A 26003-nucleotide genomic window follows, 5' to 3' on the forward strand; every position below is an offset into this window, starting at 1 on the left:
AGTGTGGGGGAGGGAAGGGGAAGAGGAAGGGGAGAAAAGGGAAATAGAGAAAAAGCAGTTTGAAGCCGAGGATGTGAGGCTGAGGATGTAGCTCAGTGGAGAAGTGCATCTTGGGATGTGCAAGCTGCTGGATTCGATCCCTAGCACCACAAGAGAGAAGGCAGGAAGAGAGAGCAAAGGGGCACAAGACATGAAGTGAGCATGCTCAAGCACATGAGACGACGAGAGGAGAATTGTATTTTTCACATGACACTTCACCAATGACTCAGGTCCCAGAAACCACCTGGGTGATGGTGGCATTCAATACCCTGATGCTGGCTGGCCATGGCTACACGGTGCACTCAACTGTAAAAACTCAAGAAGGCCACCCTTGAATGGGTGCATTTTAGCTTAGGTAAATTATACCTTAATAAAGTTGGGTTGAAAGTCTATTATCCAGGATCTAATTATTCAGGTTGGGGCAAATCAGCTTCATTAACTCCTTTCATTCAGTTTAAACTGCCTGCATTGTAGCTGCCCCATTAATTCTTATAGAACATAAAACTTAAAAAAAAAATAAATGCCAATGTTGTTCAGGTAAGTCTACTTTTCTAGTTTTCACAAGCTGTGATCATTTGCTGACCTGAAAAGGTAGCCTAATAAATCTTTGCTGTGGCTCTTAAAAGTTGACAGCAGGGGACTGGAGAGATGGCTCAGCGGTTAAGAGCACTGACTGCTCTTCCAGAGGTCCTGAGTTCAATTCCCAGCAACCACAAGGTGGCTCACAACCATCTGTAATAGGATCCAATGCCCTCTTCTGGTGTGTCTGAATACAGCTGCAGTATACTCATATAAATAAATAAATAAATAAATAAATCTTTAAAAAGTTGACATCATCAGCTGAAGGTATGGCTCCTTTTACCTTATATTCTATACTTTAGGGTGGTGGTTGGTGGTGGTGATGGTGGTGATACTGATAAATTACTTAGTGAGCCATTGGGGTAAAATAACAGGAAAACAATGTATAAAAACTATGGAAGCGTCTGTTGCTATAAGAAATAAAATCTGTGTGTGTTGGGGGTGGGGGTGGGGTTCCACAGAGATCTAGCCATGCTGCTTTCTCAAAGGGGAAGAAGCATTTTCAGGAACTGTTGGGAAGTAAATAGAAGCAGGCAGATGACACTCTAGGCAGATTTTGCATGCACGTTAGTACATAAGGGACACTGCCATCTGCACAGCTCCAGATCTGGCTCTAGTTAATCCCATGGAAGTGTATTTTAGAAAGCACTTTCTAGGAAAGTACAGAGATATCCACTGAAGCTTGTGTGCCATCAACGAAAGGCTTCCTGGGATCCTCCGTGAACTGCCTCTTAGCACTTCTTCATGCTGTGTGGGATCTATCTAAGTCATGCCCAATCTTTACCTGTTTAGACAAATATAACTTGGTGATAAAGAAATGTCACTGCCATCACTCTGGGTGGTGCACTGTGACCACCCCACCCTTGGGAGGCCAGGGAAGGAGAGTTTTGAGTTCAAGAAGAGCATGGGCAATTTCAGTGAGACTCTCTAAGGTTAAAAATCAATCAATAGGGAGGACTCACAAGGGGATGTCTCTGTAGCATCCACCAGCGCTATGATCAATCCCTAGTATTGAAAAAGAAAGGAAGAACACAGGGAGAGGGAGAGGAGAAAGAAATGTGTCCACCAAGGCCAAGCACACAAACCCTCTGAAACCTGACTATCCAAGTACAGCATTCAAATACAAAAAGAATGTGGGTAGAACAGAGCTCTTGTCCCTTGTCACATCTCTGACAGGCCATTTCTGTAGCCAGCACCTCGGCAGTTATTCAGAGAACCCAGACTTCTGGTTCCTGGTCTTTACAAAAATCTCACATAGCTTTCCCTGAGTCAAAAGTTCCATTCTCCTTTTAGCAGCAGGAAAGGGGGAAAATATTACAAGTGACTCAAAACAAAGCTATCCGAGTGCGCGTTAGCGGGCGTTTCCAGGGCAACCCAAGATGCCTGCGATGCCGACTCCCTTGACTGGCCCGGCACTGAGTTTGATTTGCCCTGTTCATTTATTTCAGACTCACCGTTATAGTAACAGATACATTCATTTTAGCACTAACTTTAAATTGATGTAATAACACAAACTCAACAAATTCAAAGGTACCAATCTGAGCCCAGAGAAGTGGCAGGTTAAGATATCTGTTGCCAAGCCTGGCATCTATGTTCAATCCCTGGGATGCAGGCGGTCCTCTGACCTCCACAGGTATGCCATGGTATGCAAGCATCTTCCAACACACACACACACACACACACACACACACACACACACACACACGTAGATGAATGTAATTTTCTTTAAGTGCTAGTTTGGTACAGGGTTAAAATTTTGTACCTACATAGGTGGAAAAACAGAGGTGAAGCTAAAATGAAAACCATCAATGGTAGCTCATGGAAATTATGTGTAATTTATTTCATTTCCTCTAAGGTGACCCCACACTACAGCCTGAGTATACACGAGAAACACCCTGGTATGCCCATTTGGAGTTTGTTTCTTATTTTGGTTTTTTCCCCCCATTAAAAGCATATTTTATTTTTTGAAACAGTAAGTATTCAGGATTGTGGAACATGTTTTTGGCAGTGATTGTGGCATGTTTTGGCAAATCCAAAAGTTCTGAGGACTAGCTAAAGGAACACAAGCAAGAAGACACTCAAGCTGGGTACGGAAAGGAACACCTGAACTCTGGCACTTGAGAGGATCAGGAGTTTCATGTTTAATAACCAATGTCTTGGCTGTAAGTGAGTTCAAGGCCAGCCCGGGCTGTATGAGACCCTGCCTCAAAAATGAAGAGGAGATGAAGAAGAAGGGGAGAGAGAAAGAGGAAGGAAGAGAAGAGAAGAGGAGGAAAGGGAAGAAAGAAAGGACAAGACAGAGTCTTGAGGGCTAAGAAGGACGATCTGTGTATACACCAAAAAAAATTAAAAATAAATAAAGGAGAGGGTGACTAATAAGCAGAGCATCTGTGACAGCTACTCTAAACACGTGACATGCCTGGGGGTTTCACACGGACCAGCACAGTCACCTGACTGCACCCTCCTACCTTGATCACTGTGAGAGGTAATTTCAAGGAATCTTTGTTCCACTACTTGTGTAATCCCCCTGTCGTACGGCTCCGACTCACATGCAGAATTGGTCACTAAAGCAGCTGCCACTGAGAGCGTTATCGAGCTCACTTGAAGTTGCGGGTGACAGCACATGGAGTGGAAGCAGCTCACCCAAGGTCACCCAGCTTCGGCAAGGTCACCTGGCTAGTGTTCCTAACACTAAAGAAGAACAGAAAACTCAGGATCCAGCCTGGCTCTGCAGATGCTGGGCTCCCTTGCAGTACAGATGCCTTCTCAGAAGCGAGGTAGCCTGAAGGGGAAAGTTTGCAGACAGGAGATACTAACACAAGAGGGAGAGAAAACGTCAACAAGGTGGAACTGTGCTCAGACTAAACCTCCAGCACAGGGTGCCTAGCGGCGGTACACATAGCAACCACTTCCAGAGCTTTAAGGAGTTATGTATCCCAGTGGTATAAATTACTGCACACCAACCATGAAATGCATTAGACGGTTGACAGTCTGATGAGCAAACCATATTTATCTCTAACCTACATTTTGTAAGTTTTCAAATAGCTGCTGTGTTTATAATGAGAATAAATGACACTAAGAGCAAAGAAGTTGCTGGAGGAAAGAAAGAAAGAAAAGAAGGAAGGAAGGAGGGAGGAAGAAAGGAGGGGCTAGGGGTCATTTATTTCCCCTGCACAGGCAGATGTTAGCTATGAGTACCTGAAAAGGCTCAGGCAGCATCGTTAGGATTAAGCATAACAACAACAAAAGATTGGAGTCATAGTTTAGAGATGATAATGTAGTAGCAAGCATGAAGCCACTGTTTGACCCCCAACCCTACAAACAACAAGGCCAGAACTAGAGCCATTTATTTCATCTACGGCTGAGTCATATGAAAAGTGCTCAGAATTAGAGAAGACAGAGAGAACCCAACTCAATCACCCAGAAAGAATGGGAAACCAAATTTGTCTAAGTCAGAGAGAAACAATGGAAAAACATTGTAACAAAGATCCTGTGGAGTCCAGGAACCAAGAAGACATCTGCTTAGTCTCCAAGGCTACACCAGCATCCAGGCTGCTGCCGACCACTATTTCCCAGCAACTTTTACTTCCCAGAGTGCTCAGTGTGGTTTCCATCTCTCAACTGGCCAGCCACAGTGGTCTGCCCTCCTGCTGTGACTTCCAGCCATGGGATTATGCTCAGTTTGACAACCACTGCACCAGGTATCACCAGCAACTCACCGTCAAGGGGCTTGTTAAATAAAACGTAAAGCTTTACATGACCAACTCTGTAAAGAATAGACAGAGACTTGACAAAGTCTACCAAGGCCTTTCTTACAAACATAAATGTGAACAAATTTTAAGTTATCCCTGCAGCATGCCACTCTCCGGGGACTTCCATGCCAGTGTACACTCTTGGAGCACATGTTGAGAATTTTCCTCAATGCTGAGAATGCCCAGGGGAGTGACAAGTTCAGGAGCGTCACTGGTCCCCATGTTCCAGACAGGAACATGGAGATTTCACAAGCTTGCTTTCCAACTACAATAGGCAGCAGAAATTCAACTGCCTCTTGGGAACTGTAAGGTTGGGTGCCCAGAAATGCCCTCAGCCCCCAGGAGGAAGACGGCCATGGTATTCACAGGCAACAACTGCAGGTGATGCTGACAACTGGCCAGTGTCTCTCTTTCCTCACTCTCAGTGTTGTCCCTCTCTTCCCATGACAAGGGAGGCTCAGAAGAATGCCCAAGGCAGAGCGGTGTAGCCCCTGCCTCACCAAGACTGAGATCACATACCACCCGGAGGTCAGAAGGCGACACAGACTCAGGGGCATTCCTGGACATGAATTCCTGGTTTCATGACTTTGCCTAGAGCTTAATTCTCTCCCATAAGTTCCTGGATAAACCTCAAGCGAAAGCTGCCATGCAGACCGTGCAGTCAGTAAACCTTTACAATGTGAACTCCTGCCAAACACTGCGTGACCTTTTGGCTGAATAACCATCACTTATGTCATGGAGTGCTAAGCAGTGGCAGCCTCTGCCTGTCGGCCCAAAGCAGTGATTGTCAGTGGGATTAGGCTCTAGAGCTACGTTTGTACTGCCATGTTCCGGCTAGCTCGGTGCGGGAGAGCGTGCCAAACATGCACACACACGGCCCTGGATCCAACCCCCCAGTACTGCCGAGAGCTCAGGGAGGCACAGTAACCAGCCTTCCACATTGCTATGATCCCAAAAGCCACACGACAGCACGGAGTCCATTATTATGTAATAATCTAATGCAGAAATTAGAGGCTTCAGGAGGCCCACACTAAGATGAAGAACCGCAGTGACAGTCTGAGGACCGCCCCACCGCAGACCTGTGGTCCCAGGCACAGCATCGGCAGGGCTTACTGTACTCCATCACAAAGCATCTAGAAAGGGCATATGATGGAGGAAACGGAAAGCAGAAGAGACTCTCTCTGCCAGCAGTTCTAGGAGGGGACTCTTCTCTTAAAGAATGGGTTACTGTCTTTAACTCTCAAGTAACAGGGCTTGGCTGAGGGATGGAGCGATATTCAAATAAATGGGTGCATAGGTTTTTAGTGGCACTAAAACTCTACTCACTATTCCCATGTGACTCTACTGCTGACCTGAGTATAAAAAATTCAGCAAATAAGGGACTCAAGGGGAGAGGTTCCCGTCGCTAACCTCCCTGGTCACCGCTGCCAACGATCCCACTGGGTAAATCAATGATTACAGTTTGATTAATTTTGTTTTGACAGCCAGTCGTCAAAGCTGACAAACTGTGGGAGGCATACAAGCTCATTTACCTCCATACCGCCATAGGCTCTCCTCTCAGAATCCGGCCATGCGAACACAGCCACGAGTCCCCCACATGAATCATGCCTGGACCAGATTCTGACCAGCTTTGATTGGCTGCTAATTTAAGGCTTTCTCTTTCTGATTTGAAACCCAAGGTCACCTAAGGCATACTGCAGCCACCTTACTCTGTTCAGTGGCAGGACCAGGCACAAGCCTGCCCTCACTGCCCAGAGCCCAGTCTCTGATGGCAGCTTTGAGACCGGTCTGGAAAGTCAACTTCATCAAGGCCCAGACCTCTCAGCCTGAATTAATCTTCCTTCCATGTCCTGCCTCTACCCTGTATCCTGGTTCCCCATCTTCTTCTTTCTTTGCTTCCAAGGTGAGACGGAGGAGCAACAGCTCAGTGAGAGAAGGGAGGGGCACACGGAAGAGCGAGACATCTGTTCTATCCCTTAGGTTTCTGTTGCTGAGATAAACCCATGAACAGAAGCGGCTTGGAGAGGGAAGGGTTTACTTCTGTTTACAGCTGACAGTCCTTCGTGAAGGGAGGTCAGAGCAAGAACCTGGAGGCAGGAGCTGATGCAGAGGCCATGGAGGAACACAGCCTATTGGCTTGCTCCTCATGGCTCGATCAGCCTGCTTTCTTGCTTTCTTTCTCTCTCTCTTAAAAAAAAAGATTTATTTATTTTATTTATATGAGTACACTGCATCTGTCTTCAGACACCCCAGAAGAGGGCATCAGATCCCATTACAGATGATTGTAAGCCACCATGTGGTTGCTGGGAACTGAACTCAGGACCTCTGGAAGAGCAGCCAGTGCTCTTAACCACTAAGCCATCTCTCCAGCCCTTAGCCTGCTTTCTTAAACCTCCCAGGACCACTTGCCCAAGGGTGGCACCTTCCTCAGTGGACTTGGCCCTCCCACGTCTATCATTAGTCAAGAAGATTGCCCCACAGTCTTGCCTTCCGCCTGTCTAATGGAGGTATTTTCTCAGCTGAGGTTCCCTCTTCCCAGATGATCCTAGCTTGTGTCAAGTTAACAAAAACAAAACAAAAACAAACAAGCAAAAATACCATCCAGCACACCTGGGCTCCTCGTTGACAAAACCACGGAGCTTGAATGCAGACAAGATGGTGCACGTGGCAGAGGGGGAGGGGAGGCCACCGCATGCATGTGTCCAGCACTCTGCAAAGCAGACATGCTGCACTGTACCACCTTTGGTGCAGCGCCCCCACCCCAGCTTCATTCTTTTATGCGCGCGTGCACACACAGAACGGTTCTTCCCACCCGTGATGTGGATTCCAGATACAAACTCTTCACTAAATGAATGACTGCCGACAGCCCAAGAGACAGGGAACACCCATGAATAAGGAGTTCCCTCTGCACAAAGCGCACTGTGCCCATTTGAGAGAACCATAGGCACGGTGGTATCTTATCGACTGAGAAGTGGGATGTGCCTGATTGGAGATCAGGCGGGAAGTCATTAAAATGTGAGCTGGAGAGAAGGCCAGTGGCTAAGCCACATCTGGCAGCTAACAATCACCTGGAAGTCCAGCTCCAGAGGGATCCAGCGTCTCTAGCCGCCACAGGTGCCAGCACCCAGTCAGCAGATTCCAGTACACACAATTAAAAAGAACAAGTCATTTTTTTAAAAAGGGCATGCCTCATTTAATGAAAGGTCATCAGAAAACACTTACAGATAAAACCATGAGACTCTTTATTCATTTACTTTGAGGCAGGGTCTCACTGTCAAGCCTAAGCTGGCCCTGAACTGGCAGCAACTCCCCTGCCTTAGTTTCCCCAGTGCTAGGACCACACTCCACTTCCCTAAGACTTTTTTTTTTCTAATTACTATTTTTAGGTACTAGAGAGGAACTTCTTTGCTTAAACCTGAAATGAATAAGAAGCCACAGGAGAAGCAAACGGGGTCAGGCATCCTCATGTGTCCCAGGGACGTAAAAAACTGTCAACTCTTGGGGGCCTCAAACACCAGTCATACAGCCTGGAAACGGAGGCACTGCGAGTCAAGGTAAGGTTTGGTCCCGATTTTCCAGTTAGAGTGTAGTAGACTCAGACCCAGAGAAGCGGCTTGTCTCCCAAGTCCACACTCCTGGACGGGAGAGCTGCGTATGGTAAGGAGGACTGCGAATCTGATCCAAATCAGTTAGAAATGTAAAGACGCTTACTCTATTATGGTGATTTTTTATAACTGCCATGTGGTTGTCAAGGGTCACATCTCTACTTAACACTCTTGCCACACCATGACAGAGGCTTACACATGGCTCCAGGGTCTAAGCTGACATGCAACTGTGTGTGTCACACACACACACACACACACACACACACACACACACACGCCTAAGGCATGCATAGCATAAAGCTGGCCACTTACATCACAATCTCTTCATCAACACTGCAAAAGACAAGCAAGCAGTTTCTCCTTATGGGGTAAACGCTGTGGTTCGGATGTAGATTCAGTAACTCTAATCTGAAAATCTAAAACCCCACAGATTCCAAATCATAAAGCTTCTTGAGAGTGGCTATGTCCCACATAGGAAATTCCACATGAGACAAGTCATGGGCAGCTCACATGTTCACTGAAAATATTGCATCGTTACCTGCAGGCTACGTGTATAAAGTGCAGATGAAACAAATGGATTTAGTGTTTAGAGCAGGGCCTTCCTCCCATGATGCCTTGTCACGTGTGCATAAATACTCTGCAGCTTGACAAAGTCAAGGGCTGAAATACTAGTCCCAAGCATTTTCAACAAGGGAGGCTCAACCTGTCCAGGGTAGCTTACAATAATTTAAATTTTTTTAAAAAATTCTGCTCAAGGTAACTTTGCAAATGACGGATTTGCTCAGTATGTCAAATTACACAGAGAAAGACAGCTTGCTGTGTAGAAAATCCAGTGCTGGGCTGCGGATACGGCTCAGTGTGGAGAGGAACTACCAGGGCTGATGACCATGGTTCAGTCCCTCAAATAGAAAGCGAGAACTGGGTCCCTCATATTGTCCTCTATGTGCATGGACACAAACACACAAACAATAAATAAGGAAATGTAGAACTGTAAAATAAAATTCAACATAGATCATAATATAAAGGCAACTCCGTGGTCAATTGTCTTGTTGTTGTTGTTGTTGTTTTGTTTGTTTTTTAACCTAGGCTGGCCTCCAACTTCTAGGCTCCAGCAATCCTCCTGTCTCGGCCTCCTGAGTAGCTGGGACCACAGCCACTACCACATCCTATTGGCCAATGTTTTAAGCCAGTAAAATCCTATAGTCATCTGTGCTCTGGAGTGGCCAGAGGACCCAGAGAATCCAAGGAACTCAATATTCTTCTAGTCGATACAGTAAACTTCAGAGACATCAGGGGAATCCGACTGCAGACCACCGTCCAGGCTGACCTAGAGTAATGGTCCCTTCAGCCTCCAGGAGAGTAGAAAATGAATGTGTCACAATTTTCAATCAAAGGAAGTGGGCATAGTGACACACATCTTTAATCCTAGCACTTGGGAGACAGAGGCAGATGATCTCTGAGGTTAAGGCCAGCCTGGCCTATTTACTGAGTTCCAGGACAAACAAGACTATGTAGACACCATGTCTTAAAAAAATTATGAATTTTAAAATTCAATAAAAGTAAAATGGCCAATGTAATCCCCTTCCCCTGGTACCAAGCTGCCCCTTAGTTAGGGAGGAGTCAGGACAAGTGGCTATTTTTTTTTAATGCTGCTTGTTCGGAACAATGTAAGATAAGTTAGAAAACTCTTTATGTTTTATTTCTAGTAGTTTGGGGTTGTTTTTTTTTTTGTTTTGATTTGTTTTAATTCTTAGGTAAACCTAGGATAGCTGACTGTCTTAGGGGAGAAAATAACTGGAAGGAAAAGTACTGTTTAGGATAACAGTAGACCAGCAGTTCTGGAAAATTCATCTCCGCTTTGTAACTCATTACAAAAATGAAGACTGGTAAATACTAACTAAGCTGACCATCACAGCCAGCAACACTTCAAGGCTCCTTGCAACTTTTCTAACAGGTGTTACCACGCTAAAGTTTCCTATTTGCTCTTTTTGTAACTCTGTATTAAAACTTCAGACCTTTACCAGGGCTCCATGCCGCTTAATTGAACACCATTATTTTGATACACGCTCCCTACTTCCACTCTCCCCTGCCTTTGGAAAGCAATGGCCTCCAGAGTTGAGTCCTCAGGACCTTCCTCCATCTTAACATTCTTCCTTCCCATTCCAATTTGTACCTGAGTCCTGCACTTCAGTTAACTACACGGAGCAGCTAAGAGCAGAGAACGAAAAGACAAGCCAATACCAAAGCCCTACCAAAAACCTCTCAGCACAACTTCAGCTACAAATCTTGAGATGTCCTGTCCTTTAATTTCTGTATACATGCTGCTGTGTACCCGAGCCTTTATGTGCATGTGGGCACAGGTGCCTATGGCCGTCAGATCACCTAGAACTCCGGTTACAGGCAGTTATGACCCATCCGATGTGAATGCTAGAAATGGAACTCCGGCCTTCTGCAAGAAGTGTGTGTGTGTGTGTGTGTATGTATGTCTATGTGTATGTGTGTTCTAATCTAAACATTTTTAATTTTATTTTAAAATACTTCTATTATTTTAATTAAGTGTATGTGCAAGTCTGTGTAAGAGTATGTGCATGTGTCTACACACCCAAGGAAGTCATATGTATCACACTCCACTGGAGCTGTGAGCTGCCTGAAGTTGGTCTTGGAAAAGCAAACTTAGATCATCTGGAAGATCTGAAGCCACTCTGGCCCCTCATGTTTTCAGTTTTCATTTATGTGTATGCATGTATGTCTGTGTGAGCATATGCCATGTATCTGTAGTTGCCCCAGAGGGCCAGAAGAAAACCTCAGATCTCGTGGAACAGGACTGATAGGTGACTGTGAGCTGCCCAACACAGGTGCCAGGAAACAAACTCAGAGCGACTGACAATCGCTCTTAACTGCTGAGCTATCTCTGCGCCCTCGGCTACAAATCCTTCAACACTCTCCATCTAGCTGAGCTAGTGAGATAGGTGGGTAGGAAGAGCAATCGGTTTTGGACCATTTTATTAAACTACACATTAGAATGTAAGTATTTTGAAAGGCCTTTTTACTTTTTGCAACACACTGCACGAAGCTCTGTGGCTACACCCAGCACCCAGGATAAATCTGTGCATACAAGTATTCAAAGCAGAATGCCTACATAGCTCCTCACCCGCCCTGCTTCTCCTCTGAGTCTTCCAGCTTGTGGGATGTGAATGTCTGTGGTCACTGGTAATGGGTGTAGAGCTAGGGAGTGTCTGTGAGAGTCAGCACACACACACACACACACACACACACACACACACACACACACAGAGCCAACTGCAAAGAGTGAAGCTTCTCTTTCCCCCAAAGCTCCCTACCCATTCCATGTCTTTAAAAAAAAGCAAGAGAATAGCAAACAGATGCCTTTCTTGAGCCTGACAGCAGCAAAGCTCATCACACCTAAAGGCCAGACTCAGACAGGCCACAAGGAGCCAAAACCTCCACCCTGCTTAAGGAAGCAAAAGGACCAAGGCCTGTAATTCCAACTCTCAAGAAGTGAAGGCAATAGGCTCTGCAGTTCAAGCCAGCCTTGGCTACATAGAGAGAGCTCAAAACTAGCCCAGGCTATGAAAGACACTGTCCAAAAAGTATATAAACCAGAGTAGAGGCGCCCACACACACATACACCCTGAGTTCATCCCATAACAGAAGGCAGTAAAGAGTAGTGGGGATCCCTCGGGATTTTTGGCTGAGATCAGTGTAGAAATATGAGGGATTAGCTACAGAATGGTAGGGCTACAACAAAACCCTCAGAAACAACACAGGCTGGGGTTAGTAGAAGGCATGGATTGCTCTTAGAGGATCTGAGTTTCATTATCAGCACCATGTCCACAGGCTCACAACCACCCATCACTCCAGATCCAGGGCATATGGTGCTCTCTTCAGGCATCCTCAGGTACCTGCATGGACCACCACACATATACATATCATTAACAACAAACAGAAACAACTTATTCTTCTTTTCACAAAAAGGAAGAAGGAAGAAAGAAAGGAAGGAAGGAAAGAAAGAAGGAAGGAAGAAAACAAAGAAAGAAAAGGGAAAAAGAGAGCTGGGTATGGTGGTCTGAACTTTTAATCCTAGCACTTAGGAGGCAGAAGCAGAGAGATCTCTGTGAGTTCAAGCCCAGCGTGGTGTGTGTGTGTCTGTCTGTGTGTGTGTGTGTGTGTGTGTGTGTGTGTGTGTGTGTGTGTGTGTGTCTGTGTGTGTATCTAGATAGACAGAGTAAGTTTCAGACTAGCCAGGGCTACACAATAAGACCTTGAGGGGGAGGGGCTTCAGAGCAAGTTAGATTTTATGCTAACAGCTGTGAGAAAGTTATTTAGTCCACTCTATATATTGTTTCATGCCTTATTGCCCAAAACAGCTGCACATCACACACACACACACACACACACACACACACACACACACACACGCGCGCACAAAAGATGGCATCTTATTAGAAGATTCAAATCAAATAGTTTTCATAATGTCCTGTAGGCACACAGAAAAGACACCTTTCTAGCTGCAGGAGACAGAGTCTCTGTAAGCACCCCAGGCCCCAGCAGGCTGGTTGATAAGAGCCTCAGTGTCTGGAGCTGGTGGCTGTCTTATTTCACTTGACACCTTCAAACCTCCAGTCAGCTACTGCAGATCAGCGGAGCCTCCCACCAATGGCCTCCCTGGCCTCCCCAAGACTCCTGACACTGACAAGACGAGAATTAAAAGGCAGCCCATTTTAGCTGGTTCATCTGCTGCCTACTTTGACTCAGTTCTGTATTTAGGGACTGTATGTGGGTAAACCTGAATGTTAGAACTTGGAAAACAAGAGCAAAAATGACCTTATAGATGATCTAATCCTGACTACAGTTGTGCCAACAAAGGAACTTAGAGGCAAAAGTGGCCCACTGGTGGCTAAGCTCAAAGTGGCCCGTTGGTCACAGGAGCAGCAGTACTGGGCAGCACTCAGAATTCTCACTTCACCACAGTGCCATTTGACCACTGGCTGCCCCATCCTGGGAACGCCAGAGAAGACGTGAAGCAGGGCACTGGGGCCCATGAGTCTGAGCCTGGAAAAGAAAACTGTGTCTCTTTACAAGCCAGCATCCAGCAAGTTCACAACACCTAGGAGACTCCCTGACTCCTTCTCCCTTCTTCTCCCCAACTCCAGGAAAGACAGACACTGAGGGTTTCAATCAGACACACCGGGCTGGAGAGCCCTTGGGTTATAAAACCGGGCTTCAAGCTTGGCTTGTTAAACTGAGCTAACAATCTGCAGCAGCGGCTTTACATGGGAAACCAGTGTCAAGTTTATGAGTTAAGAGAAGTGCAATCTAATTAGGCAATTTTGATTTAAGATAGTTGCTGATGCTATTAATGCTCCTGGACATTCAACTAGCTGAACCTTGGCATGGCTACTCCCCAGACACGAACACCGAGTAAGACAATCCCCACTCTGCCCTTCCAAATTCTTGACCTACAGAATCTATGGATGTAGCAACATGGCTGTTTCAACCTGCTGGCAAGAGGTGTGTTAAACAGTAGTCACTGGGGCTGGTGAGATGGCTCAGTGGGTAAGAGCACCCGACTGCTCTTCCGAAGGTTCGGAGTTCAAATCCCAGCAACCACATGGTGGCTCACAACCATCTGTAACGAGATCTGACGCCCTCTTCTGGAGTGTCTCAAGACAGCTACAGTGTACTTACATATAATAAATAAATGAATCTTTAAAAAAAAAAAGAAAAAAATTAAAAAAAAAAAAACAGTAGTCACTGAAATGCCTGGGAAGCCTTTTTCAAGGTAAAGTGTCCAAGCTACACTCTTTTCCACTGTGCTGCTTAGTTTCTTGCCTGCTTGACACACGTTAGTTAGAGTCATCTGAGAGGAAGGAAGTCAACTGAGAAAAAAGTTTCCATTAGATCAAGCTGTAGGCAAGCCCGTAGGGCACTTCTTAATTATTGATTGATTGACTGACTGGCTGATGATTAATATGGGAGGTCTCAGTGCATTGTGGGCAGGCTACCCCTGGACTGGTGGACCTATCTGTGTTCTACAAGAACAGGCTGAGCAGGCCATGGAGAGCAAGCCAATCAGTAAGCAGCATCCCTCTGTGGCTTCTGCATCAGCTCCTGCCTCCAGGCTCCTGCGCTGACTGCCTTACATCAGAGTCTCCTGGGAGCCGGTCAGAGGTGCACATCTCTATGTGGACTGGTTCAGAGCACTTCAGTGACTTAATGTCCGTTCAAGTTCTCAGGTTAGACAGAAAGGAGATTTGGCAGAAACTGGCTTTTGGGTTGCCTTTTTCGATGTCCTCCCTCATCGGTAGCTCCAAAGAGCATCAACTTTTGACTTTGTGATCATGAAAGAGAATAGCATGCGGTATACTGTGTCTAAGATGGTATCTATGTTAGCAAGCTAGGAGGAAATCCCTTCCAATTCTTTTATCATTGTGGGCGTGTGTGTGTGTCTGTGTGTGTGTGTGTGTCTCTATGTGTGTCTGTGTGTGTGTGTGTGTGTCTGTGTGTGTGTGTGTCTGTGTGTGTCTGTGTGTGTGTGTGTCTGTGTGTGTCTGTGTGTGTGTGTGTCTCTGTGTGTGTGTGTGTCTCTCTGTGTGTCTGTGTGTGTGTGTCTCTGTGTGTGTCTGTGTGTGTCTGTGTGTGTGTGTGTGTGTGTGTGTGTGTGTGTGTGCATTCCACATGAGTGAACGGGATCAAGGAGACCAGAAGAGCACATCAGATCTACCAGAGCTGGGGTAACCGGCAGCTCTGGGCTGTCATGCTGGAACCCAAACCCAGGTCCTTGGCATGAGCACTAATTACTCAACCCAAGCCACCTCCCCAGCCCCTGGGCCTTTCAGTTATGCTAACGACTCTAAGAAGACACCATTATGTATGTGATCATTAAGAGAGCCAGCAGTGAGCTCTGAAAATACAGAAATGGATAAAAAGAGTGAAACTCAACAGACTATGTAATATTAAATTTAAAACGGCGAGAGCTATGTAGCATGGCAAAGCACAAATGAAAGAAGAGCTTATCATAAGCCTGTAACGAAAATATTCACATTACACAAGCAAAAGTAATGGCTGAAAGGCTGGTCTGTTACAACTGTTACTTTCCATTTCTTCTATTAAGCTTCTTATAAAGCAAAAGATAGTTGAGTGCTGGGGCGATTCTGTGGGGATACACGAGTTTGCTTTAATCCGAGACACCTCGGTGAGGATAGTTTGGGAAGTATTTCCACTTTGTCAATGACTTTGAACAACCAGTCTCAGGGTAACATGATATCATCCCTGGTTTCAGTCAAACGAAGGGTCTGGGACAGCAGTCTCGGATTCCTGAACCTTGATGCTATTGGAGTAAGTCGGGCACGGAAAGGCCAGTGCTCGAGAGAGGAGAGCTGGTAAGGAGGAGTCAGGTTTATTGAAGAGCTAGTGCTCTTGAGAAGAAGGGGGCTCCGTCCATCTTGGGGGTTTGATGGGACAGACAGGAAGGGCTTATGTGGGGAGAGAGAGGAGAAGCGAGGCAAGAAGACTACACACTGCACTTTACTTGTGGGGATTTAGGAAATAGTACTTGACTACTGCAAAAAAGTGGCTAGGGGGTGGCCTTTGAAATCAGAGCCCAGCCCCTACTGCCTTCCTCTCTTAGCACACATTCCTGCCCTCAGGAACTCAGCCAAGCCTTCCTCGCCACACGCAGACTGAGACCTTCAGGAACCGTTACACAACATAAACATTTTCTGACCGAGGTTGTCCCTGCCAGGTATTCTGTTCATAGCAACTACACAAAAGTGGTTAATGCGAGTGATTGGACCAGAGACCTCTCAGGCTCTTTAGCCTGCATCAGCCGGGGTTGACCGTTACTCAGAGGGCAGTATTGGGGAGACTTAGGCTTTCTCAAAGGAATTGGGCTTGTTTCAGGCCTGGCGATCTTGCCGGGTTCTGTGAATCTGAAGAAAGAGTTAACTATTAACATTATGACGGTTTAGGTGGGGCATCTATTTGGAACTTAGAATTGATGGTGTTAGGCCAAAGAGGACAGAGGATTAAGGAGTTCGGACAACTTCCAAGAAGGGTAAAGGGAGTGATTCTCAAGACTCAAGAGAAATACCAGTCCCAAGCGTCTACACGGACCTCCCCACGTCCCTTCATCTTAAATCGACAAATACTAAACCTGCAACGTTTTCCAAATGAAATTTTAGGGAAAGATAAGAAAACCTGATTCTGGCTGTGCTGCTTGCTATCTTGTTGCTGGGTGGTGATGGCCATTGAAACCAATTCCAAAGAGGAATTTCTTTTTATGTTTTTCAAGCGTAAATTTCCCAAAATGTTTTATATTGTGCCCTTCTTTTAAAACCCTGTTGATGGATTTCATAGGTCAAACCCACTTGTTTATTTATTTAAAATTATTTTTAAATTAATTTTGGGGGGAAAGGTTCTTGTGTATTCTCAGCCGTGTAGGGGAGGATGGTCTTAAACTCCTAATCCTCCTGTCTCAAACCCCAGAGCTTGGGATTACAGGCATGTACCACCACTCCTAGCTAAACCAACTCTGGGTTGTTGAAAACTGTTCGCATACAAACTTCAGCACCGTTTCCTTATTGGCATCTCTGCTGTCAGTTCAGGTTAATCTCCCACACTGTTGAGGTTTTAATGTGATCTGAGTGTTTCTGTGTGTCCTGGCGACTTCTCAGCTATTCTGCTTCCTTCGCAGAGACTATTCTGGAAACAGTTTTAAATTCTAAACACATAAACAACATCTCTGCTCTGGCTCCCAGGAAGATCCAGGGAAAAGGCAGCACTGTAAATCTGAGAAACTTTGAAGTCTCTGGGGTTCCTACTCTTCGAGTTAACTTATTTCTGTAAATTTTCCTTAAGATGTGAGTACATGGCACATATAATCTTTCCTGACAGTTGAAAGCAATCCTCCATGTTTTCCATTTATCTCTTACCTTGCCAGAAGCTGCTAACAACTTCTTGTGGAACAACACAGCAACAGCCCAGGTGGCATCATTCTCATTTTCTTAGGGATTTTTTTTTTTAACAGCCCAGTAAGCATATACCTCGCAATTTCTTAATGAAATTTTTGCCATGGTGATACAAAACAAAAAACAAAAAAAAAACAAAAACAAAACAACAACAACAACAACAACAACAACAAAAACATTTAAAAGGGGTTTCCTTCCCTAGCATTGTGTCCTAAGCACAGCTAATGACCTTCTCGAATGGGAGTGATTGACAACCATCTGTAGCCACCACCATGTTCAGTTCTAGCCTTTCCCTGTGTTTCTCTTATTCCCATTTTTCTGGTTGTGATGTAAGTAGAAAGGGAGGCTAGCCAAAGCTTTAAATAATAGATACTCAAACCAGCAGAGAAAACTTACAAATGCTTCCTGGGGGATTGGGGGGCGGGAATGAAGAAGCTCAGGGCTGAGGACAGAGGCAAAGCACATCCTTGTCCCACAGACACCAGAGAAGCACAATGATGCACAGGGAAAAGAGGTGGGGGCCCCGGGGAAGGGGGGGGGAAACGGACAGACAGACGTAATTAGCATCCTCAGACAGAAATTCCACAACAAACAATCAAGGTGCAATTTTTCAAAATAGCCCAAAACAGGTTATCTCAGAAATTATGTAATTGCAGAAAAGAAGAAAAATGAACCTTAAGTTTTGGAAGACAAGTGGAAGAATTTCCCAGAAGGCAGAGTGGTACCCTCAGCTCTCTGAAGGCAGGAGGGGCCTGAGTTCAAGGCCAACTGGGCTCCAGGGTGAGTTCCAAGCCAGCCTGGATAACACAGCAAGAACATCTCAAAAATCAAAACAAACAAAGAGTGCGGGACTGGTCCAGGAGAAGCAGTGTAAACGTCAAAACGTAAAAACCAGCACCTAGAATCCTAATAAACCTGGGTTTGGTTTTGTTTCCAAACTAGATGTTTGTGGCTCGCTGGGGAGCTGTGTGGGAGGAGCTCAGATAGTCCCAGCCACCATTTATAAATGAACTAGAGTGTGGGCTCACCCACAATAAAACCGGGTGGGGATCGAACCCAACTTGTGGCTTCACAGATGCTAAGCAAGTGTTTCTCCCTCACCACTGTTCAGGTTATTTTCGAGGCAGAGTCTCAGGTTAGACCAGGCAGGCAAGGGAACACACTCTAGTCCACAGCAGCCCCAAAGGCAAGGTGATCCTCTCCTTTGGCCTCCTAGGTGCTGGGATCACAGTTTCGAATCACCACACCCAGTCCCCCCTCAAATAAATCTCGTATACCATATAGCTGCTTTTTGTCTTCTTTCTGAAAATGAGATTTCAATGAACCTTTAACTTAAAACAAATTAGAAATGTTGACAGCTGATGAGACTATCCCATTGCTGTGCTCCTTCAAACTCCACTATCAGGCAAGAAGAATACGCCCTCCTGCTGCTAGCAAGACCGAAATTTATCTTACGCTCATGTAACCACCTTGGTAATAAAGCCAGAGAGGAAGGCAGTAGCACAAAAGCGACCTGAACCCAGGTCCTCAAAATGATTTTGTAACGTGGGAGGCTGACTCTTAGGGAATCTGCCTTGCTAACTTTGTATGACTGTCGGTAATTCTTAAAAATCTCTTGAGTGGAGAAGCCACTCTGGAAACATCCATCATATGATATGTGAACTGGAAGACACACTGCAGTTCCCACTTGACCTCCCTGCCTATGTTCACCACGTCCACTGTGTGTGCAGTATAGAAAAAAACCAGGTAGAAAATGAACAACTTTGATGACGCCTTACTAAGGCCTATGTTTTACTCAGTTTGCCTTTGTTGTTGTTGTTGCTGTTGTTTCTCAAGACAGGGGCCCTCTGGGTAACAGCCCTGGCTGTCCTGGAACTTGCTCTGTACATTAAGCTGGCCTCGAACTGGAAGAGACTGTCCTGCCTCTGCCTCCTAGGTGCTCAGACCAAAGGCCTGTGCTACCATTTCCAGCTTTCTTTTCTTTTTTCTTTTTTGTCAGAATCACACTACATAAATCAGGCTAGCCACAAGCTCTCAAAGGTCTCCCACTTTCCGAGGTCTGGGATCCCAGGCCTTTACCTTCTTGGCTGAGAATAGATGCAAACTTCACTATGATGCTTAATTTCCAATTTACTGACAAAATTATAACAATATCTCCTAAGGAACGTAAGTTTGGTTTTTTTTTTTTTTTTTTTTTTTTTGCGGGGGGAGGGGGGGGGGGTTCGAGACAGGGTTTCTCTGTGCAGCCCTGGCTGTCCTGGAACTCACTCTGTAGACCAGGCTGGCCTCGAACCCAGAAATCCACCTGCCTCTGCCTCCAGAGTGCTGGGATTAAAGGCGTGCGCCACCACTGCCCGGCAGGACCTGTATCTTTAAAGACTGCTCTTATCATCCAGGGTAAATGTAAAGAAACAAATGTGTCTTCCTATATTGATATTAAAAGATATCAAAGCAAGATATAAGCTTCTCTGTGTATGTACAGTTATGTTCATATACTTTCAGAAAAAGGAGTCATAAATAAATGGGTAAAGAGAGAGAGACAGGCCTGTAATCCAGCACTTGGAAGACAAAGGCAAGAGGGTCGAGGGTTCATGGACAGCTGCTACTACTTAGCATGTTCAAGGCTAGTGTGAGCTGCGTGAGACCTTGTCTCATAAAATGCAAATAAGTGAAACAAAATCAGGAAGGAAAGAGAACAGGGAGGGGAGGGATGCTGCCAGCAGGGTTGAGAAGACGACTCTGCATGGCATACAGCACGACACACCCCACACATATGGCAGACGGGATTCTCATTCAATCTGCGCCCAAGGTAAACTGCTGCGTCAGCATGTCCCACTCCTCACCGCACATTCCGCCACAGAGAACTGCCCGGAAGTGATCTGTGGCAGCAATGTTTCCACCTCCCTTAATAAAGGACTTTGACCTCACCCTTGCAAAGTGAGCCTATATACGAGCAGCCCGATGCCAGCCAGCTGCCTCCGCACCTGCACCGTGGGTGGCAGCTATAGCTCCTTGTGTTCTCGTCATATGGCAGCTGTTATGCGCCAGGCGCTGTATGGGGCCTCGGGCACAAGGGGAATCAACACAAGGTACCTGGCTTCATTCAGGGAGTACACAGTCTCCAGCAAGACAGAAGTGGGAGATTTACAAATGATACAGTGTACACAAAGGCCAAGCACACACCTCTGCGATTACCACAGAGCGTTGAAAATATTTTTCCTCTTCCTTCCCACAGCTCTCCAAGGCGAGGGCCTCTGGCATAACTGCCGATTTGCAGTTGTCTTCGGTTCCCTTGGTCAAGCCTGGGACCGACAGGAATTCTGTGTGCGCCCAAGAACAATGCTACGTGTTTTACAAGGAACAAATCATGTGGGTCTTAGCATTGTAGATTGACAGACCAAACGTGGATCGGCTATGAACCTGGACCTATGCAGCGTTCTAATGCTGGGATTTCAGCATCAAGACAAACATCTTTAGTCTGAGAAGTCGTCTGATCTTTCAGTCTTCACTAACGCTGTCCCGTAAAAGAAGGTATGAATGCAAAGCCTGTTTCTTTTCCTAGAAGTCGATGGATTTACTCCACCTTGTTCTTACTGGTAACACTGAAGACTTTGACCCAGTAACTCTGAGCATCTCTGAATGCGTGGGCAATCTTTTGCAACCTCAGAAAAACACTACTTCTCAATCTGACAAGTTGCCAGCATTTATTTAAGGACCTCTCACTTTTCAGACCTAAGAATTCCCAGAAGATTTCACTACGGTCTCGATATTCTACACACTCACCCTTGCCCTGCTCCAAGCTCTATCCAAAAAAACACGGACGGCACACATGAATTGCAAATATACCATAAAGCACAGTTGTGACTACCAAGCCACAGCCCAAGGGAGGAATTGTTTCTATTTTTAAATGCACTGTTGCTTTAAGGGGAAGTTCCATGAAGAAATACGAAACCAAGCTACAGAGTGGACATCAAAATGTACTTGGTGTCTTCGTTTCTGGCAAAGACGGTCGTCCTAACCTGAACGGAGCACCCTTGTGTTGATTCCTCTCTGGTCTGGAAACCGAACGGCCAGTGAATACACGGCCAGACCCAGAGAGGGCCGGTCAATCACACGAAGAAGAGTTCCATCTGTCAGCCCACAACCAGAGAGCACCCCACAGTTCAGTCCTATTCTTCCAGCTCCGGATAGGGGTCTACCCGAGTCAGCACGCCAACGGATAAATGTCCAGGTCACATTCCACGGGTCCTCACTTAAAAGGATCTAACACAGCGGCCCAAGGAACGACCATGTGATATTTTAGTGTTTACCACCGACTAGCCAGAGTTATCAATTCTCTTCAAATCCCACCAAACTAAAGCTTTTCCTATAGACAAATGGCAAGGTTTTACCTCACTCAACAGCAGGCAACAGTGGCATTCCCTAGGGTTTAAGAGTGACAAGGAGAGCAGATGCCATTGGTTGGGAGCACATGCCTACCCTGCCTACCGGTCTGGGCTCCATACCCTGGAGCTCAGAATGAATGAATGAGTGGATGAATGGATGAATGAATGGACACACCCACTCATGTACAACAAACACATATATGGTTAAAAGTATTAAAAGAACGGGGCGGGGGGGGGGGGTTGAAAAGCAACACCAAGCCGGGGAAACTGAAGCCTTGGCTTCCTAGGAGAAGCTAAAATAGTCTACCTGTTCCCCCCAGGCTGCCTTGGCGAACCAGAGCCAAAGAGATAGTCTTCTGAAATAATATGACAAGATCCAGCTTTGAAAGACAAATAAAATAGTGATATGGCATAGGCACTTATTTAATTAGTTTATTCAACAAATTTACTAATGCCCACCATAAAATATACCTTTTATACTATTATCCATATGCCTACATATACTGTAAAATATTTTAACATGTCCAAAAATACTGTCCAAGGATACATCCATTACTGTATGTAAAGATCTATACACATCTTTAAGATAACTTAGCCATTAAGTTAGTATAAGAATCTGCTATAGTGACTATCTGCTAGGAAATGCAGAATGTTTGCGAAGTCAATGGAGCACTCTGGGCTCAATACAAAAAGGAAAGAATTCCCCATTCTTATCCCTCATAACAATCTGACCCCCAAAATTAGCAAGGCTGGGCTGCAGTGGGGTATGATTATAGAAGGAAGCAGCTGCCTCGCTTAGCAATAAAGTAACAAACCCTACTCACAATTGGGTTTCAGGGAAACTTTAAAGAGCAAAAATCCACTCATTATGGAGCTCATCAACCAACAGGTGACTTTCAGGGTCAAACTCGTACTCATTTCCAAGCCGAATCGGAATCCCGGTTTTCTTTTCTATTTTTATAAGGTCCTACAATGCCATAACGAATGAATCCCAACCAATTTCTTCTCAGGGGCTTACCATAAAAATGCCAAATATTCACACTATTTTAGGGCGTTTTCCCATACCATTGCATGGAACACAGTAGAATTAATAAGGATCCCACAGTCAGGACTTTTCAAATGCAAATGCCTTGCCATCTAGAAAATGCAGCCCCTTTTAACATTCCCCCATCCCAGTGTCTAAACAGCTCCGTATCAGCACTCTGTCTGTTTCCTCGAAAATCAAAATTCCCGAATTACTTTCAGACACCATCTCAACTCACCACCTCCAACAACCTACATACAGATTTTAAATGACCCTAGCCTTGTACTTGGGTGTTTGATTTCTTAGGCTCCCAGCCCCCATTTCATATACAACATCCTAAGCAGTTCTGCGAAAAGGGGCAAACAACGTAAGAATCGCTGGAGCTGAACTCCATCAATAAGGCCTTGGATTGGTCATTTGCACGCTTCAGATAACGTCTTTCCTAGGTGTTAAGATGTGGCCTGGGCTACACATCTCCATCCGGTCCCTTCACGTTCTAGGAGCCTGGAAGCCAGAGTGCTGACTCTGGCCAGGGTTCCCTGCCTGGGAGACATCGCTCTGGATGAGAGGGGACAAGAAGTGATGGGCACAAGGAGGGGAGGGGACCCTGCACTTGCAACCGCTTTCCGCATGAGCGTGGGACAAACTTGAAGCCACCCTTGCTAACAATGGGAGAGCGCACTCGGTTTTTCCGGGCTCAAACTTGGCAGGAGCCGCCGGGATGGGATTTACCTTTCTCCCTGCTTAGTGTTGGAAGGAGGAGGGTGCAGGACCGTCTGGTTCCCTTCCATCTCCACCACGCACTTGGTGTTCAGTTCCAGCTCTGAAAGCACAGGGGCAGGGTGATGTTGCAAAGTGGAGCATCCGCGGCCGCAGCCGGCGCGCGTGGCTCAGTCCGGGCAGGCAGGGAGACGGCGCCCCGGGCACATAGTGGCCGCGGCCAGAGCCTGGGCGCCGCCTCCACCCGGGGCCACGCCGGGCCACACCGGTGTCCCCGATCCCCGGCCGCCCTGCAGTTTGCAAAGTTGCCCCCCGCCCTCGGCCGGAGCAGAAATGCAAAAGGAGCTGGGGAGAGCGGCTCACCTCTTCGGTTCATGGGCCGGACCCGGACGGCAACTTTTACCTTCGTATCCGACATGTTGGCGGCGCGCTGCTCCGCCCGACGCGGCCCCTTCAAGCGCCGCGCCGCCGCCGCCGCCGCAGCAGCAGCCGCGCGCCCCCCGAGCGCGGCCGCCGCCGCTCCGCCGAGAGCTCCGAGACGCAGCGCCGAGGCGCGCGGGCCATCCCGGGGGAGCGCGACGCGGGGCACGGCCGGGCCCGGGGAGGGGCGGGCGCGGGGCGGGGCGCGGCAGCGGGAGGAGGCCGCGGGCCCAAGCGCCGCTCTAGCCGCTCGGGCCGGGCCGAGCGCGCAGCACCGCGGCCCCTCGCGGCCGCCGGGAGCCGGGCAGCGTCGCCATCTTCCGCTCCGGGGGCCGCGCCCGGGCTGTAAGGCCGCTGCAGACCGGGAAGGGGCGCTTTACAAAGGCGAGCGTCTCCGGCCTCAGGGCAGCCGGGACACGGGAAGGGACGCTCTGCAAAGGCGTTCGGGCTCCGGGCTGCTGGGCCTGGAGAAGGAGCCCCTGGCTTCCCCTGTTCCTGAGCCTGCGGGGGACGTCACAGACACCTCCTGGAGCTCGAGTCACCTTCAGGGGCCGCTGTCACCCTCACAGCCGGGGCCCTGGGGCGGTCTGGGGGGCATTGGAGAGGGTGCCGGGTGCGCAGGCCTAATCCACGCTATCCTTCCGCCTCCACTGACATCCACAGCGCACCGCCCCTCGGCGCCCCACACCGAGCTTTGCCGCGGTGTTGGAAGCTCTTTGTGGGGAGCCAAGGCTAGACATGAATTTGCAATGGACCACCAAAACCGTGTGTTTGTAAATACGGCGCTCATTTTCTTTCCCTTGCGCCCTTGTAATGGGAGGGATCTAGATGGCCGGGAGGGTTCATTAACTCTTACGTAAGAAAGGCACAGCAGCGCGATCCGCGCTTTTGCCAAAGCCAGACCTCCCAGCCTGGGCGGAACCGAAGGAAGCGGATTTGCTCTGTTTGGTTCAACAAGTGCTTGAGGGCGGCGCTTCCGTGGTGCCAAGGCGTTTTTGAAAAGTGCTCCAAGTCTTAACAGTTTGGATCCGGTGGGGAATCTCACTATGGCATGAAGGTCCAAATTCACTCATTCACGAACTGCTTTATGGGGAGTTTTATGGGGTGCTTACTGCGTGCCGTACTGTAGAGACCACACACAAGCAGGAACAACTTCGCTGGCTCTGGTCTCCAGAAGCCACACTGAGGGAGGAGAGATACTTATTATGGTAAACCACGTGTAGCAGGTGGTCTAAATAGGAGGGATTCCGTCTGTCACCAACTGGTGCCCCGTGATGCGACTGACTTGCACATGCGGTCTACCGCTGTACCACTGAGTCACACCTCCGGCTCCCAGGAAGCCTGACTTGAAGCAGTGCTTCCGCTGCTGTTCCTTAGTCTCTCTCACCTTGATTCTGGCGACCAACGAACTCAGGTCACCTCGGAGGGTCATACAGCAGTCTGCCTCCTGGGTTCCTAGTGCTACCCGCCTTCTCTGTCCCTCCATTCATTCCGCTCTTCAAATATTTCTCTCTCTCTCTCTCTCTCTCTCTCTCTCTCACACACACACACACACACACACACACACACACACACACACACACACGACACGACAGACAGTTTTGTAGGCTCTTGGCTAGAGGCCCCGAGCTATTTCTTCCACAGGATTCACAGGCCCCTGAGGCTCGATTCTCACCTTTGGATTACTGAGACATCCTCTTACTAAATTCCCTAGCTTTACTTCCTATATATACTCTTTCCTGTATCCAACAGCCAGGAAATTAAAATTCTATTCTTTGATTATGTATGTTCTTGTATTTTTTTTAAATCCCTCTGGCTGGCTCTATTGAATATTACCTCTTATTCTCAAAATTTGTCTGCTTCTTCCAGAGCTCTTTAATAAGCAAGGTGTCTTCCCTATGCTAAATTGTTGTTCTGGCACTTTCCAACAGTTGCAATTTTAGAATGTTGGGTATTTTAAAAAGATACATCCAGGGCTGGAGAGATGGCTCAGCAGTTAAGAGCAATGGACGCCGCTCTTACAGAGGACCTGGGTTCAATTTCCAGCACCTACATGCCAGGCATCTCACGGAACCAGTTCATAATCGTCTGTAACTCCTGGTCCTAAAGATTCTATATCCTCTACTGGCCTCCGAAGGCACTGTACACACACATGATGCTCAGACATATGTACAGGCAAAAATACCCTTACACATAAAAATAAAATTGTGTGTGTGTGTGTGTGTGTGTGTGTGTGTGTGTGTATCCAAGAGATCCAAGAGGCTGAGAGTCAGTAGTCAGTTCAGGGGTTAAGGATATTTGCTGCTCTTTCAGGAACACCAGCACCCAGCTGCTCTCAACCATCTGTAACTCCAGTTCTAGGGGATCCTATACCCTCTTCTGGCCTCCTCAGGCTCACAGACATACATACATTCACACAAACATCCATATGCCTAAAGTGAAAATAAATCCTTAAAATATACATTGAAGCTCTATTCCCCCAGAGCCTG

At 47.0% G+C, this 26003-nt stretch overlaps 1 protein-coding gene across 9 annotated transcripts in view; it reads right to left on the bottom strand.

Annotated features, from left to right (window-relative positions):
* The window catches only part of Kif13a (kinesin family member 13A), a 180831-nt gene extending 157023 nt beyond the window's left edge, over nucleotides 1-23808 (bottom strand). For 7 of the 9 annotated variants that reach the window (XM_011244376.3, XM_006516864.4, XM_011244374.3 and 4 more), the window contains exons 1-2: nucleotides 23458-23808; nucleotides 23107-23197 (exon numbers count right to left, since the gene is read on the bottom strand). In XM_011244376.3, coding sequence (XP_011242678.1) covers nucleotides 23107-23197; nucleotides 23458-23512 — 146 coding nt within the window. In that variant the 5' untranslated portion in view covers nucleotides 23513-23808. The remainder of the gene's footprint in view (nucleotides 1-23106; nucleotides 23198-23457) is intronic. The other 2 variants (XM_030247165.1, NM_010617.2) reach the window with 1 other exon arrangement.
* Nucleotides 23809-26003: the final 2195 nt, after the last annotated feature.

Source organism: Mus musculus, chromosome 13, assembly GCF_000001635.26.
Source record: "Mus musculus strain C57BL/6J chromosome 13, GRCm38.p6 C57BL/6J".
Classification (NCBI taxonomy): Eukaryota; Metazoa; Chordata; class Mammalia; order Rodentia; family Muridae; genus Mus; species Mus musculus.